This window comes from Anomaloglossus baeobatrachus, chromosome 5 (assembly GCF_048569485.1).
Source record: "Anomaloglossus baeobatrachus isolate aAnoBae1 chromosome 5, aAnoBae1.hap1, whole genome shotgun sequence".
In the NCBI taxonomy this organism is placed as follows: Eukaryota; Metazoa; Chordata; class Amphibia; order Anura; family Aromobatidae; genus Anomaloglossus; species Anomaloglossus baeobatrachus.
In genome coordinates, this window is record NC_134357.1 from 412,972,844 (window position 1) to 412,989,096 (window position 16,253).

The window sequence follows — 16,253 nt, forward strand, 5'->3', positions numbered from 1 at the left end:
TTTCCAGGGTCCATAACGACTAAGATTTATTCCAATTGCCGGACGAGGAACGTGGTATATGTCTTCACATGTGGTTGTCCGAAACTATATGTGGGGCAGACCACTCAGGAGCTTCGACGGCGGATACAGCACCACTTCTCGGATATTGGACGAGCAAAGAAAGATCAGGCCCAAGGTAAGCCTATCACATCAGTGGCAAAACATTTTTTGGAAATGCATAATGGCTCGCTACAGGGTGTCCGGATTTTGGTGTTGGAGTCCGTGCCCTCTAACATTCGTGGAGGTAGATTGTCGGATGAATTGTTGAGAAGAGAGGCAAGATGGATCTACCAATTACGGAGCCTTTCTCCTAACGGACTAAATGAGGAGCTTCTGTTCACAGGCTTCTACAAGAAATAAGAATGGCGTCTGTGATTTTTTCATGGACGGCACCGTGGACAAGGGGCCTTTTTATACATTATTTGATTATTGGGCCTTTGTCCACGTTGCCACATTGTTTTGCAGCATTGGTTCAACGCTCAGTTTGGGTTTCGGTGTTCTTTTCTGGCCTTCGGGTATGGCCCATCTCCACATGATTGGATGGGTTTCTCTGGTTATCTTATTCTATCCAGGGTGGTCGGGGCGCCTTTCTCTTTCTTTTTCTTCGAAAAAAATTTTTTTGGGGGTCTCCATTGTTGGCCTCTTCTTGTTGTTTTCTTGTTCCAGCTTTACTAAATTATTCTTACATTCTATCCTAGTTGGCAGTTTTCCTGTTTAAAAATCGATAGGATGGATTGCTGGATCGCCTGCATCTTGACATTTCCATGGTTACAACGTTAAGAAGAAAGGAATTGGATTGAGTCTTCTTGTTTGACCTTCATTATTTTTTATTTATTTTTTTTTTTTATTTTTATTTTTTTTTTTTTTTGTATATTTTTTTGTATTACTGTATCTGTAATGCTTTGTCTGTATATATACCCCCTTCACCCCCTGTTTGTCTTTTGCCACGTGATCCGGTACATTATATATATTTTGGGTAATGCATGTATGTGCAGCAGCCTATGTATGTAAACAAACTGCTTGATTTTCCGGTTTGCCTGGTCCTGTATGCAGAAAGGGTGCAGGCTTGTACATATTTTCATATCTCTCTGTCATTGGTACATTATATGGTTCTATATAGCATTACATGCTGCTTAATGGCCCTTTAGTGCCTGTAATATGACCATGGTTGCACCATATGATAAGATTTGGTGGGCTTTATATGGCAAAAAAAGGTGATTTATTCCATGTTTTATTAACCACTGAGTTATATTTTGTTGATATTACATATTATTTGTATTGATCCATTTGTATTTTTGATTTTTGTTTCTTCTCCCAAATAATGTAAAACAATAGCCTATATGGCACCTGTGTTTAAATCTAAATATAGCTCGTGGGTGGTTGAATATGCGCAGTAACAACTTATCTTGGCATTCTGCTTGTTTTCGGCGTTTCAGCTTATTGCGCATGCGCCGGTTACGATATTTGCGCAACTAGTGGTATTCTTCACACTAGTTGGTGGAATATGTGTGGGGACCATCTATTTCAGCATCTGCTTATTGCGCACGCGCCGGCTACGATGCTTTACGCTGCTAGCATGATTATCTACGCCGCCTGCTATTTGATGTTGCTAACGCATGCGCATACTACATTTCCTGTGGCTCTTTCCCATTCACATGACTGTGATCACGTGGCAAAATGGCAGCTTCCATCGGGCGTCTTCCATTTCCACAGCAACCTTTCCTTGCCTCTTTCTCCACACGCTGGTAGGCAATTTAGTAATTATGTTCTAATTATGTTGTACTAAATAAAAAGGCACATTGCTTCCATCATTGCACATCTCCCCTGAGGAAGCTACACCTTGTTTGTAGCGATACGCGTGGGGCTCATACCTCACCCCTCCACTCCTTGCCTGCACCCCGTTGTGTGTCCATCCGTAGGTGGTATTGTATGGGCTATTTTTGCTTTAAATCATGCTTATTGGTGGCGACATTGCTGCATTGCCAAACCACCACGGCATCTACTGGGACTCTGATCTGTCTGATTGATTTTGCATTTTCCATCTGCTTATTTGGTGATCCCAGTTTATGGACACTGTGTCTTAAATCATTGCATTATTATATGTTTGTGGGGTTGGGGCTCTTTGAGGGTGTGAGGTATTCTTTGGGTGTCAGACCATTGGCACTCTCAGTATGTGTGTTTCCCATAAGCTGTTTTGCTTTTTTAATTGATTTTAATCGGTTGTTGGTATTTGTGCCTATTTCTATAATAAAGATATTTTTGTATATTTATTCATTGTGGTGATCCCACTTTTTTCGCACATTCTTTTCTCTTGTTGATGCATACTAGTTTTCTAATGTGCTAAGTGGCTTTGATCCCCTCATATTGTTCATTAATCTGTTTTGGTGCCCTCCCCTCCCACTGTTGTACACTTTTTTCACAGATACCACACATACCTATTGTAACCTACGGCGATCTTCACATGCCCGCGGTTTCACACAAACCATGTGTTTGTGTGAGCCATGCGTTTGTCCGTGTGAACCACACAGATACAAGTCCGTTTTTTTCCGATAGCAGTGATGACTAGGGCCAATACAAGCATATGGGGTTTGTATAAACACGTACAGCTCACGGACTTCATCCGTGTACCGTATGTGTTTCACTTTGAAAGTACAGAAGTTTGTTTTGTAATTTAATTTTCTTTATCCATACTGGAAAAAATACAGATGACATACAGTGAAGGACATAATTATTTGATCCCTTGCGGATTTTGTAAGTTTGCCCTCTGACAAAGACATGAACAGTCTAAAATTTTAAGGGTAGGTTAATTTTAACTGTGAGAGATAAAATATCCAAAATAAAATCCAGAAAATCTCATTGTGTAAAGTGTATAAAGTTATTTGCATTTTGCAGCGAGAAATAAGTATTTGATCCCTCTGGCAAACAGGACTTACTACTTGGTGGCAAAACCCTTGTTGGCAAGAACAGCAATCAGACGTTTTTTGTAGTTGATGATGAGGTTTGCGCACATGTCAGGAGGAATTTTGATCCACTCCTCTTTGCAGATTATCTCTAAATCATTCATCAATCAATCATCAAATCATCAAGATTTTGAGGCTGTCGCTTTGCAAATCGGAGCTTCAGCTCCCTCCATAGGTTTTCTATGGGATTATGGTCTGGAGACCGGAGAGGCCAGTCCATGACCTTAGTGTGCTTTTTGAGCCACTCCTTTGTTATCTTGGCTGTATGTTTTGGGACATTTTTGTGCTGGAAGACCCAGCCACGACCTATTTTTAAGTTCCTGGTGGAGGGAAGAAGGTTGTCACTCAGTCCATGGCTCCATCCATTGTCCCATTGAAGTGGTGAAGTAGTCCTGAGCCCTTAGCAGAGAAACAACAAACCACAGTTTTTTGAGGGCACCATAGATATCTAGGGGGATCAAAACAAATTAACACACCAAAAATTGTAACATCAAGTAAGAAAGAGAAAAGTGGTGTGATCTCAATTATTTTTACACACCGCTTTTCTCTTTCTTACTTGTTCTTAGCAGAGAAACACTCCCAAAAAAATTGTTTCCACTGCCATGCTTGACAGTGGGAACAGTATTCTTTGGGTCATAGGCAGCATTTTTCTTCCTCCAAACACGGTGAGTTGAGTTAATGCCAAAGAGCTCAATTTTTGTCTCCTCTGACCACAGGATTTCTCCCAATCACTCTCAGTTAGAATCATCCAGGTGTTCATTGGAAAACCTCAGATGGGTCTACACATGTGCCTTCTTGAGCAGTGGGATTTTGCAAGCGCTGCAGGATTTTAAGCCATTACGGGGTAATCTGTTACCAATGGTTTTCTTGGTGACAGTGGTCTCAGCTGCCTTGAGATCGTTAACAAGTTCCCACCGTGTAGTTTTAGGCTGATCTCTCACCTTCCTCATGATCCTGGATACCCCACGAGGTGAAATGTCGCATGGTGCCCCAGATTAATGTCGATTGACACTCATTTTGTATGTCTTCCATTTTCTTACTATTGCACCAACAGCTGACTCCTTCTCACCCAGCGTCTTACTTATGGTTTTGTAGCCCATTCCAGCCTTGTGGAGGTCTATGATCTTTTCCCTGACATCCTTAGAAAGCTCTTTGGTGTTGCCCATGTTGTAGAGGTTAGAGTCTTACTGATTAATTGAGTCTGTGGACATGAGTCCTTTATACAGGTGACACTTTAAGACAGCTGTCTTTAATGCAGGTAATGAGTTGATTAGGAGCGTCTAAGTGGTCTGTAGGAGCCAGAACTCTTAATGGTTGGTGGGGGATCAAATACTTATTTCTGTCTGCAAAATGCAAATAAATTTATAGAATTTATACAATGTAATTTTCTGGATTTTATTTTGAATATTCTATCTTTTACTGTTAAAATTAACCTACCCTAAAAATTATAGTTTGTTCATGTCTTTGTCAGTAGACAAATGTACAAAATCAGGAAGGGATCAAATAATTATTTCCTTCACTGTACATTTTTAAAAACGTACACATGGATGGATGATTAAAATTAACTCTGATGGTCAAAATGGACCACGCCAAATGTACGTTTTTATATGGACATGTGAAGGGGGGGCTAAGGCATATTCCCCTCAGTATATTAGTAGGGATGTAGGGATTACATAGCGAGCAGCAACCTGAACCAATAATGAATCAAACAGTGTGTCCTACACTAATAGGGCTACTAATGGTCATTGAGTCCTGTTTTTGTATTTACCTGGCTGCTGGCCAAAGTGTTAGTAAATGCCGACTTGTCTAATCTAATGGCAGACGCGATAAACTAGGAACCCAACCATATTGACAAACATCTTGCATCGAAGAAGGACGCTGATCCCTTATAAACACTGTATACCAGTGAGGTCGGCAGGATAAAGGGACCTATGGGATATTGCTAAGCTCTAATTCCATGGAGAAGGGACCATACTGGATGGTCCTACCTGAAACATGTGCCAGGATGACCCCTTTTTCCACCACCCAATTTTAGTTATATTCCATGAAGTGTCAACTTGGACATAGCTTAAAGAACATGACTGTGTGCTTCTGTGAATGACGCCTGTCATTAATTTAATCAGAATACATTTTACATTTCTAACGCAAATATTTTCTGATGCCAAGATCTTCTTGGAGTGAGCTCTCCTAACCATATATTCCTCTGTGGTCTCCACTCCAGGGCTACCTCTAGAAGATTCTACATCTCCCTCCGATACTGCTCAGTCTGAATCTGTTACCCAATGGCACCAGACCCTGGAACTGCCCCAGATCACGCACCCCAGACGGTTAGTTGGTCGGACATCAGGAGCAGAAACCCGCAGATACCAGCTGGACACCCTGGTCAGAAATGAAAGCAGCCTTTATCTAGTAAGTTTCCTAATAATAATTACCGTATTCTTCCTTCTGCTGGATTCAGTCAGGTATAAGGGAGAACATGATCATATAGATAAGTCCCTACATTGTTGTCTTGGGGGATCAGTCATTCTCTGCTTCATATTTAATTATGCATATATAGTATTTTTGGGGATTAGAAAAAGCATCTGCATCTTTAAAGCAGAAACAGTACCATGCATTTTAGTATTGCAGCTCCCTCTTAGGGGTACTTTGCACACTACGACATCGCAAGCCGATTGCTGCGATGCCGAGCGCAATAGTCCCCGCCCCCGTCGCAGCTGCGATATCTTGTGATAGCTGCCGTAGCGAACATTATCGCTACGGCACCTTCACATGCACTTACCTGCCCTGCGACGTCGCTCTGGCCGGCGAACCGCCTCCTTCCTAAGGGGGCGGGTCGTGCGGCATCACTGCGACGTCACACGGCAGGCGGCCAATAGAAGCAGGGGGGCAGAGATGAGCGGGACGTAAACATCCCGCCCACCTCCTTCCTTCCTCTTTGCAGCCGGGACGCAGGTAAGGTGATGTTCCTCGCTCCTGCAGCTTCACACACAGCGATGTGTGCTGCCGCAGGAACGAGGAACAACATCGTAACATTGGTCCTTCCGAAATTATGGAAATGGCCGACGCTACACCGATAATACGATTTCAACGCTTTTGCGCTCGTTAATCGTATCAAAAGCGATTTACACACTACGATGTCGACAGCGACGCCGGATGTGCGTCACTTTCGATTTTACCCCACCGACATCGCGAGATGAGATGAGGAGATGAGTTAGGGCTCAGCGTGTGATAGAAACAGACCTAAGGTTTGACTAGTGAGTAGTGATGGGCGGACCCGGACTGTAAAAGTCCTGATCCGCGCGGTCTCAAACTTACTAGCTTTCCGGGCCTGTGTTTTTGGGTGTTGATCCGACAACTCAGGAAATAAAATAATAAGAATGAAGTAAGCGCTTCATGCTTACTGAGGCTCCAGCGTGGCTGTAGCTGCTCCCTCAGCCGCCAATTCACTTCCAGGGCCGATTATTACCTTCATTGTATATGCACTTCTTTCCCCGCCAACAGGCAGTTTTGGCATGTGTGATTGGTTGCTGTCAGACCCGCCCCCAGCTTGTGTGACAGCGTTTGCTTGCAACCAATCACAGGCACTGTCTCCGGGTCTATATCGTAAAGTAAAAATAAATAACAATATTTAGCGTAGGGTCCCCGCATATTATGATACCCAGCACAGATAAATCATACGGCTACAGGCTGCAGTCCCCAGCCGTGCGCTTATCTTGGCTGTGTATAAAATAAGAGGAACCACATGCGACTTTTTTTAAATTATTGAAATAAATAATTTAAAAAAAACAGTGTGCGGTCCCCCCAATTTTGATACCCCACCAAGATAAAGCCCGGCAGCCTAAAAATAGCAGCCTGCAACCACTCAGAATTGTTGCATCTATTAGATGCGACAGTCCCGGAACTTTACTTGGCTCTTCCTGATTGCCCTGGTGCGGTGGCAATCAGGGTAATAAGTGGTTAATAACAGCCTACAGCTTCCCCTAAGCCCTAGATTAGTAATGGGACATGTCTATGAGACCCCCCCATTACTAATCTGTAAGTCAAATAAATAAGCACAAACACCTAAAAAATCCTATATTTATAATAAAATACAAAAAAACACCCTCTTTCACCACTTTATTAACCCCAAAAACATCCCTGCAGGTCCGACGTAAGCTACACGAGGTTCCATAACGATTCCATCTCTGCTACATATCTGAAGTCACAGAGTGCGATCATGGAACATGATCGCACGCTGTAACTTCAAGTAGAGACCTAGCCGCGTAATCAGCAATGACATCACTCAGGTGATTTTCTGTCACAGCTCGAGGTTCCCACGGTCGTCCACCTGTGACCACAGGTAACCTGACCTCAGTAGTGTCACTGACCTTACCTCAGGTGAGAACTGCATTTCCTGGCAGAAAACCGTGGTTTTTTGCCATGAGATGTAGATTTGGTGCTGACATTTTTTACACCATATTCCTGCACCCAATCTACATCTTCTGGCAAAAAACTGCATCGAAATCTTACCGCATTCGGATTTGATGTACTTTTTACCAGGGGGTGTAGATTGAGTGCATTAATATGGTGTAAAAATGTAATCAAGAAAAATCTACATTTCTTGGCCCAAAAATGCAAAAAAAAAAAAAAAAAGCGCTATTTCGGTGCAGTTTTCTGCCAGGAGGTGAAAATCTGGTGCTGAGAAGTCTGCACCAGATTTCAGCACCAAATTTGCACCTACTGGCAGAAAAAAAAACGTTTTTTGTTTTGCATTTGTTTGCAGTATGATGCACTAGTGATGTGATTTATTTATTGTTTTTTGCCATGAGGTGTAGATTGGGTGGAGGAATGTGGTGTAAAAATTTAAGCACCAAATCTGCATCTCTTGGCACACAAAATTGTGGTTTTCTGCCAGAAGATGGAGGTGAGTTCACTGAGTTTAATGAGGTCACCTGAGGTCCTCTGAGATCGGTTTCCTGCGGTCACGGGTGGAGGATTGGGGGAACCTCCAGCTATGACTGCAACTAATCTGAGTGACGTCACCGCTCATAGCTGTGGCTCATTCATTCTCTGCCTGGAGCTCACAGCGGGCAGTCATGTTCCATGATCGTGGGTTGTCAGTTCAGATGTAGCAGAGCTGGAATTGTCGTGGGACCTCGTGTGGATTACGTTGGACCTGCAGGGGTGTTTTGGGTTAATAAAGTGGTGTGTTCGATGTTTGTGTTTATTTACTTTGACTTACAGATTAGTAATGGGGGGTCTCATAGACCCTCCCCATTACTAATCTATGCTTAGTGGCAGCTGTGAGCTGTTATTAACACAGTTATTATCCTGATTACCACGCACCAGGGCAATAGGTAAGAGCCAGGTAAAGTGCTGGGATTGTCGCATCGAATAGATGCGACAATTCTGGGCAGCTACAGGCTGCTTTTTTTAGGTTGGGGGCAGCCCAATAAGCATTGGTCTCCGCAGTCTGAGAATACCAGCCCCCAGATGTTGGGCTTTATCTTGGCCGGGTATCAAAATTGGGGTGACTGCAATTCAGTTTTTTTATTTATTTAAATAATAATTAAAAAAAAAAAAAGCTCATGCGGTACCTCTTATTGGAAGCGGCAGACGCTGTCACTCAGGGTGGGGGTGCATCTGACTGCAACTAATCACAGACGCCGGTGGGCGGGGAAAGCAGTGCATATGCATGAACGATAATGCCCCAGAAGTGAATGGGCCACTTGGAAGCAGTGTACAGCTGCGACGGAGCCTCGATAAGTACAGCACGCTTGACCCTATCCCCTTATCCTTTCTACCAACATTTTTAGTCGCCAGATTCTGGTCCCCCTAGACTTATATGGGGACCAGCATCTGGCCTGGAACCGGATTTTAAAAACAAGATATCAGGGACCCTCTGGTCCTGGTTATCTGTGAGTCTGCTGCTCATCACTACTAGTGAGCAGAGCCGCATGACTTGAGTATCCCTGACGTGAGAGGAGACCGAGATAGAAGATAGTAAGATCCTAAAGAGAAAGAATTTACCAAAGGACAGAGTGATGGACTGGAGACAGGTTGTGGCATAGGACAATTAGTAGTGCGGCTCTGAGTTTATAAGTGGGTCAGGACGGAACAGAAAACGCGTGATGATGAGAGTGCCCCAGCCGGGAGTTCTGAGGCATCAGAAGTAGATATGCTAAGTATTGGTCATATTGAAAAGAAAGAAGATTTGGAACAACGTATTAAGAATAGGACTCTCACTAACTGGACTATAGTACTGAGCTGAGTTGTGGTGAATAATAGAAATAGAGTTCAAGCAAGTTAAGGGAAAGAAATTGAGAATGTGCATGGAAATGCTTCATATTGTGAAGAAAACATTCTTTAAGCTGTGTACTCGCTATCTTCTGTACATAAACCCCAAAAAGTTACCGTTTAGTAAAATGTTTATTTTTAAGTGGTGGTTTCTCATTTAACTGTTCAACATCTGTTCCTGGCCGGCCAAAGTTACCAGCATCATGCAGCCTGCAAGGGCATAGCACCTCCATAGTTCAAGTCCACACACCCTGCCAGGATCCTGACCTTCATGTAACGTGCTGGGGTGTCGGAGACGAGTATATCTCCCTTGGCTACCGCCCTAAGACACATTACACCCGGAGAAGAGCCTCTCCTTAATGTGGCATGAATTTATGATTACAAACCACAGTGGGTCTTTATACCAAATTAGAGGTATACAAAGATTCAGATGAATCTCTACAACTTTTTTGATACTTTTTTTCAATGTTGTAAAAGAGGGGGAAGTTAATTGCCCCTTACAATTAAGTACAAGCCCCTTTGTAGTATAAGCTTGATCCATTCACAGAGATCGTGTAGACGATGGGTTCCCAACCTGTAGTTCTGGAACCACATGTGGCTTGCAAGCCTGTAAGGGGTGGGCAGACCCCTTACAAGGAGGTGCAGTTTCCCCCTGAAGATACCTCACTCTGGGGTAGTTACTGTTGATGTTATTAATAAACATGTTTTTACTGTGCAGTGGGTTTTCCCGTAGAGCCCGGGTGGGACGGCTGTCCCCATAGAAACAGGGCAGGAGAGATGAGGAGCCGGCAGCTTAGAGAGAGAAGTGTGTGTGTGTTGAAGTCAGTTGATTCCGGGACAGGGGAGAAGGAACAGCCAGGGGCAGAGTGTGGAGCTGAGTGGGCAGAAAGAAAGAAAGAAAGAAGGGAGCTGGAAGAACAGGGAAGCCGGAGAGAAAAGGAGCGGGCGGAACCTCATAGTGCGAAGCAGTCCCGGTGTGGGTCCGGGTTGTGGGTAGCCATAAGTGGGAGCCAGGTGAAGTAGAGTAGCTGGGCACATCTCCACTGGAGGAGACGTCAGGGCAGGCTTTCCCCAGCTAAGAAAAGAACGTGAAGTCATCTGTAACTGCCGTTTTTTTTGGAAAGAGTTGTGAAATAAAGAATGTCTTTTATTTGCATCGAACCATGCCTGGAGAGTGTTTATACGTCGGACGACATCTGCACCACCACACTCTGCCCCACCAAGACATCTCCCGTCCCGATAGTGACGGCGGAGCCAGGGGTAAGCCTGACAGAAGGGGCCACGACTACAAGCCCAGAGACGCCCCTGGCACCCCGTTACAAGCCCATGATGTGTGGCTTTCAAGCCCATGATGTGTGGCTTGCAGCTGTCTGCCACTTAGATGCCTTACCACCATGACTAGCAAATAACTATGAACAGCAGGTCTTCAAATGGTGCCTTTTGTGAGTAGCCCCGCACAAAACAGCAGATCTGAATGGGGTAAGGTATGAACCCTTGATATACCGTCTCATTGTGACTTTTCTGGGGAAACGCTTTGGCTATCATAGCGGTAAATGGGGGCTCTGCTTGTTACTACTGTGAGGGTGGCGGGAGCTGGATGTGGCTCGTTACCCTCTCTCCGAGCTGAATGTGGCTCTCAAAATCAGAAAGGTTGGGAACCTCTTGATCTAGACGGACACAGAACAGACTATTGTGTGTATGGTCACCATACTGTTCAGTTTACTTATTACATCCCCATCCTATAGTCACTGCAGACTGGGAGGGTCCAGAGCTACTGATGTCTTACTTTTTTTCATGCTTGTTTATGAAGTTTATATCCTACTGCTGGTTCATTATTCTGGGCTTCATGCCAGGACATAGATGTCAGAAGAGAATGTGTGAGAACTGCCACATGTCTTGCGTTATCTACAAATCCTCATTAAAAGTTTGGCCTCATTTCACATCCCTTGGTGATGGATGACTATAATAAATTATTATTGAGGAAAAGCTGTCACGCGATTCATGCTGCCCAAACCACAGGCAGGATGAATCAGAGCCAAGCTACATGATTACATCCAAGTATTTTGTTCTGAAATTGTTTAGGATTTCATAGAAAACATAGTTTGAAGATCCAGCCGTGAACAATAGGGGAAAATCTGACTAGTCCAGGGCCATCCACACCTCAAGATGATTGAAAGGTCTCTCCCATGTGTGTACAGAGAGAAAAAGACACCTGTCAATCACCTGGAATGTTGCTGGAAGAAGCTGGCCTTGGGACTAGACATGACTATTTCTATGGTCCCTGGCCAGATCTACATACTATGTTTTCTCTGAAACGCGGGAGCATTTCAGGGAAAAACTTACCTGGCTGCAATCGTGCAGCTAGGCTCAAGATCATGCCGTCTCTTGTCTGGGGAGCATAAATTGAGCAACAGGTTACATTTGGATCAGGGGGTCGCAACTACCGTGTGTATGTATATAGGGTGCATTCATATGGGCATTATTTCACTCTGTGTGCACATTGGATCACATAGGGACAGCACCCAGACTGATGTTAAGACTATAGCGGGCTTTACACGCTACAATATCGTTAATGAATTATCGTCTGGGTCACGTTGTTTGTGACGCACATCCGGCGTGATTAACGATATATCGTTGCGTGTAACAGTTATTTGCGACCTAAAACGATCGTAAAAGCGGCCAAAATCGTTTGCTGCGGAGAGGTCGTCCTAAAACAAAAAATCGTTTACCTCTCATTAGCGATGTTGTTCCTCGTTCCTGCGGCAGCACACATCGCTATGTGTGACACCGCAGGAGCGAGGAACATCTCCTTACCTGCCTCCACCGGCAATGCGGAAGGAAGGAGGTGGGAGGGATGTTTACGTCCTGCTCATCTCCGCCCCTCCGCTTCTATTGGACAGCTGCCGTGTGAAGTCACTGTGATGCCTCACGACTCGCCCCCTTAGAAAGGAGGCGGGTCACCGGCCAGAGCGACGTCGCAGGGCAGGTAAGTCCATGTGACGTGGGTAAGCGAGGTTGTGCGCGACGGGCAGCGATATGCCTGTGTCGCACAACCGACGGGGGCGGGTACGATCGCTTGCGATCTCGCTAGCGAGATCGCAGCGTATAAAGCCCGCTTATATGTGCTCTGGTCTGCATGGAAAAAATCGAAGCATGCACAAGTTTGGTCCAAATTATGGGACTAGACTATTGAATGCTAATATTAGGCAGTTCCTGCACCACATCTCTAAGTGGATGAGGAGATCAAACCGACATAACTGCAATTTGTGGATGTGGCTGGCCCGAGTTGGCTATGTGAACTTAGCCTTAAGGTGGCTTTACACGCTACGATTTCGCTACAGCGATCTCGTTGGGGTCACGGAATTTGTGACGCACATCCGGCCGCTGTAGCGATCTCGTTGTGTGTGACTCCTATGAGCGATTTTGAATCGTCGCAAAAACGTTCAAAATCTCTCATCGGTGACATGCCCCCCTATTCCCAATTATCGTTGCTGATACTTGGGCGATGTTGTTCGTCGTTCCTGCGGTAGCACACATCGCTACGTGTGACACCGCAGGAACGAGGAACCTCACCTTACCTGCGTCCACCGGCAATGAGGAAGGATAGGGTGGGCGGGATGTTATGTCCCGCTCATCTCCGCCTCTCCGCTTTGATTGGGTGGACGCTTAGTGATGTCGCTGTGATGCCAAATGAACTGCCCCCTTAGAAAGGAGGCGGTATGCCGGTCACAGCGACGTCGCTATGTAGGTAAGTATGTGTGACGGGGGTGCGCGATTTTGTGGGCGACGGGCAGCGATATGCCCGTGTTGCACAAACGATGGGGGCGGGCACACACGCTAGCGATCTCGCTAGCGAGATCGCAGCGTGTAAAGCAGGCTTTAGGGTGCTTTCACATTGCGTTGTTCCCCGTGTTCAGTGGTACCATCAAGATTTACAATTGCTTCCTGTTATACAGGGGCTTCCGTTGTAGGCTTAGACGGGACCACTGAGAGTTGAGAACAAACATGTAACCACAAAAATATATCTGGTATAACACCCTGTCAGACTAAGGGGGGGCTTTACACGTTGCGACATCGCTACCAATATATCGTTGGGGTCACGTCGTTAGTGACGCGCATCCGGCGCCGGAAGCGACATCGCAACGTGTAAATCCTATGTGCGACGATGAACGAGCACAGAAGCGTTAAAAATCGCTGATCTGTGCAACGTCATTCATTTCCATAATGTAGCTACATCAAGAGGTACGATGTTGTTTGTCGCTCCTGCGGTGTCACACATCGCTGTGTGTGAAGCCGCAGGAACGACAAACATCTCCTTACCTGCCTCCACCGTCAATGCGGAAGGAAGGAGTTGGGTGGGATGTTATGTCCCGCTCATCTCCGCCCCTCCGCTTCTATTGGCCGGCTGCTTAGTGACGTCACGGTGACGTCGCTGTGACACCGAACGCATCTTCCCCTTGAAGGAGGGATTGTTTGGCGGTCACAGAGACGTCGCCGACCAGGTATGTGCGTGTGAAGCTGCCGTAGCGATAATGTTCGCTATGGCAGCAATCACCACATATCGCATGTACGACGGGGGCGGGTACTAGCACGCTGGATATCGCTAGCAAATGCTAGCGATGTCGCAACGTATAAAGTACTCCTAAGGCACCTGGTGCACCATTGGTGTGGCCAATCGGTTCAGGACACCTTCCCACCTGTTTATTTTCCATCTAGATCCTCCACCCCTGTGGCTACTGTAAAGCCAGAGCTGTCAGTCAAGGAAGAGGAGCTAAATGTAAAATAAATAGGTGGGAAGGCGCAGTTGTTTGGCTATGCCAAGGGTGGAACAGCGGCTCATTAGCATATTTGCTTAAAGATGAATTTATGCATAGTCAAAGCTGCCTCTTCTTGCAGAATTGGAGAGTGCACAGTTCGGATCAGCGGTGTTACGACGCTACTGGTCCAAACTGTCAATCAAGCAGGAGCGGACATCACCCTGGGAAGCAGGAGCCTGGAAAAGCTAGAGAGCTCTGTCTTCGTGTTCAAGATGAGAATGACCCTTCAAGTATAGAATCTCTATGTATATATATATATATATATATATATATATATATATATATATATATATATATATATATATATATATATATATATATATATATCTGACATGGAGTTGAAATTATTGTGTTGTTTTTTCCCACGTTCCCTTACATGAGACATCTTATCCAAGGGACCAAAGGGATCACATGACCGTTCTTTATGGCGCTAAGACATGGTGCATTTCCATAAACAGATTCATTCAAGCATGTGGCATCTAATAATTATAAAACTCAGGTGATTGCTTACAGAACAAGTCAGCTCTCCTGATATATCTGTTTTAGTAAATTATGACACTGTCCAACCAGTGCTGCTAGTGTCACAATCTGTGACACCTTTCATTTGCTAGTGGAACACTATGACCCAATTGTCAATATAGTCCTAAAATTCCATGAAAAATTCTAGAGGAATGTCTCAATGCAGAGTTCTATGAAAAGATGCTATTTAATGGAGAATGAAAATAGATACGTTAGGAGAGACCAACTGTTTCCTTTTCACATCTCTACAAAAGTCACAATTTTCACCCTGATTTTACATTTTCCCGTTATTTCTGTAGCCGGCTCATCTTGCCAGCGTCAGTTTCCTGGTGCCAGCTTTCAAGAAAGAGTTTGTTCTGGACCTGGAGCTCAATCAGTGAGTGTAAATTATTCATTCCACCTTTTACCTTCATCCACCTAAATCTTGGTCAAGTTATGGGCACGGAAGGGATTTTAACTGTTTACACAGTGTTGCTGTTGTTTTTTTGTGGGGGTAAAGAAATTGAGAATTATAGACTACGTACACATAGGGATCAGTATTGTGGGATTTTTGCTGCAAAGTGCAGTTGGTGAATATACGATTCTTCACAGAACGCATGAAGGAACATGGAAGGCGGAAAGTAGGACATGTTCTATTTTCTCCCCCCTCACTTTCTGCACTGAAGTCTGTGAGACTGGGCTGTCAAGTCTTATATAGTAATCAAATATTCATTTATTCACACATTTCCAAGCAGACAAAATACAGAAAACTGCGTGGGTTATCAGAAATCTAATCTATCTCTCTACTGTATGTAGCTATCTACACTATCTACCTATCTATCTACACTATATGGAGAAAAAGATTGGGGCAACTACACACCTGCAGAACCTCTTATGACATCCAATACTAAAGCCATTGGCATTAATGTGAACGTGGCCCCTTTGCAGCTATAACAGTTTCCACTCTTTTGGGAAGATTTTCTACAAGATTTTAGAGTTGTCTGTGGGAATTTTGTACCATTCATTCAGAAGAACATTTGCAAAGTAAAACACTGATGTAGGTTGAGAGGACCCGGCTCACAATCTCTCCTGTAGCTCATGCCAAAGGTGTTGAATGGGGTTGAGGTCAGGGCTCTCTTCTTCCACAGCAAAGTCACCGAACCATGCCATTATGGACCTTGCTTTGTGCACTGGTTAAGGGTCATAGGGAACAAAAAAAATGTCTTCCACCAACTGTTCCCACAAATTTAGAAAATGGCATGGCATTAACCCTTCACTGAAACTAAGGTTCCTTGGCGAAACTCTGGAAAACCAGTCTCATAGTATTATCCATAATTCACCAAACCTTACAGTTAGCACAGTGCAGTCAGGTAGGTAACATTCTTTTGGCATTTACCAAAATAAAGACTTGTCCATCAGACCCCAGATAGGGAAGTGTGAATCAACGTTCCACAGAAATCCTTTTGCCTCCTCCAGAGTCCAGTGGCGGTGGCGATGTAAGGCATGCATGCAGCTGCTTGGTCATGGAAATCCATTACAAGAAGCTCCCAGAGCACAATTTTTGTGCTAATGTTAAAGAGGTGGTTCACTACTTGAGAAACAAGGTTTCAATCAAATAACTTGTGTTGCCAATAGTGCCTAATAGTGCCTATGAGCGTCACTA

At 44.6% G+C, this 16,253-nt stretch overlaps 1 protein-coding gene across 1 annotated transcript in view; it reads left to right on the forward strand.

Annotated features, from left to right (window-relative positions):
- Positions 1-16,253, forward strand: part of ADAM11 (ADAM metallopeptidase domain 11) — a 148,543-nt gene that overhangs the window by 40,422 nt on the left and 91,868 nt on the right. The window contains exons 2-3 of the mRNA XM_075350250.1: positions 5,221-5,408; positions 14,911-14,987. Coding sequence (XP_075206365.1) covers positions 5,221-5,408; positions 14,911-14,987 — 265 coding nt within the window. The remainder of the gene's footprint in view (positions 1-5,220; positions 5,409-14,910; positions 14,988-16,253) is intronic.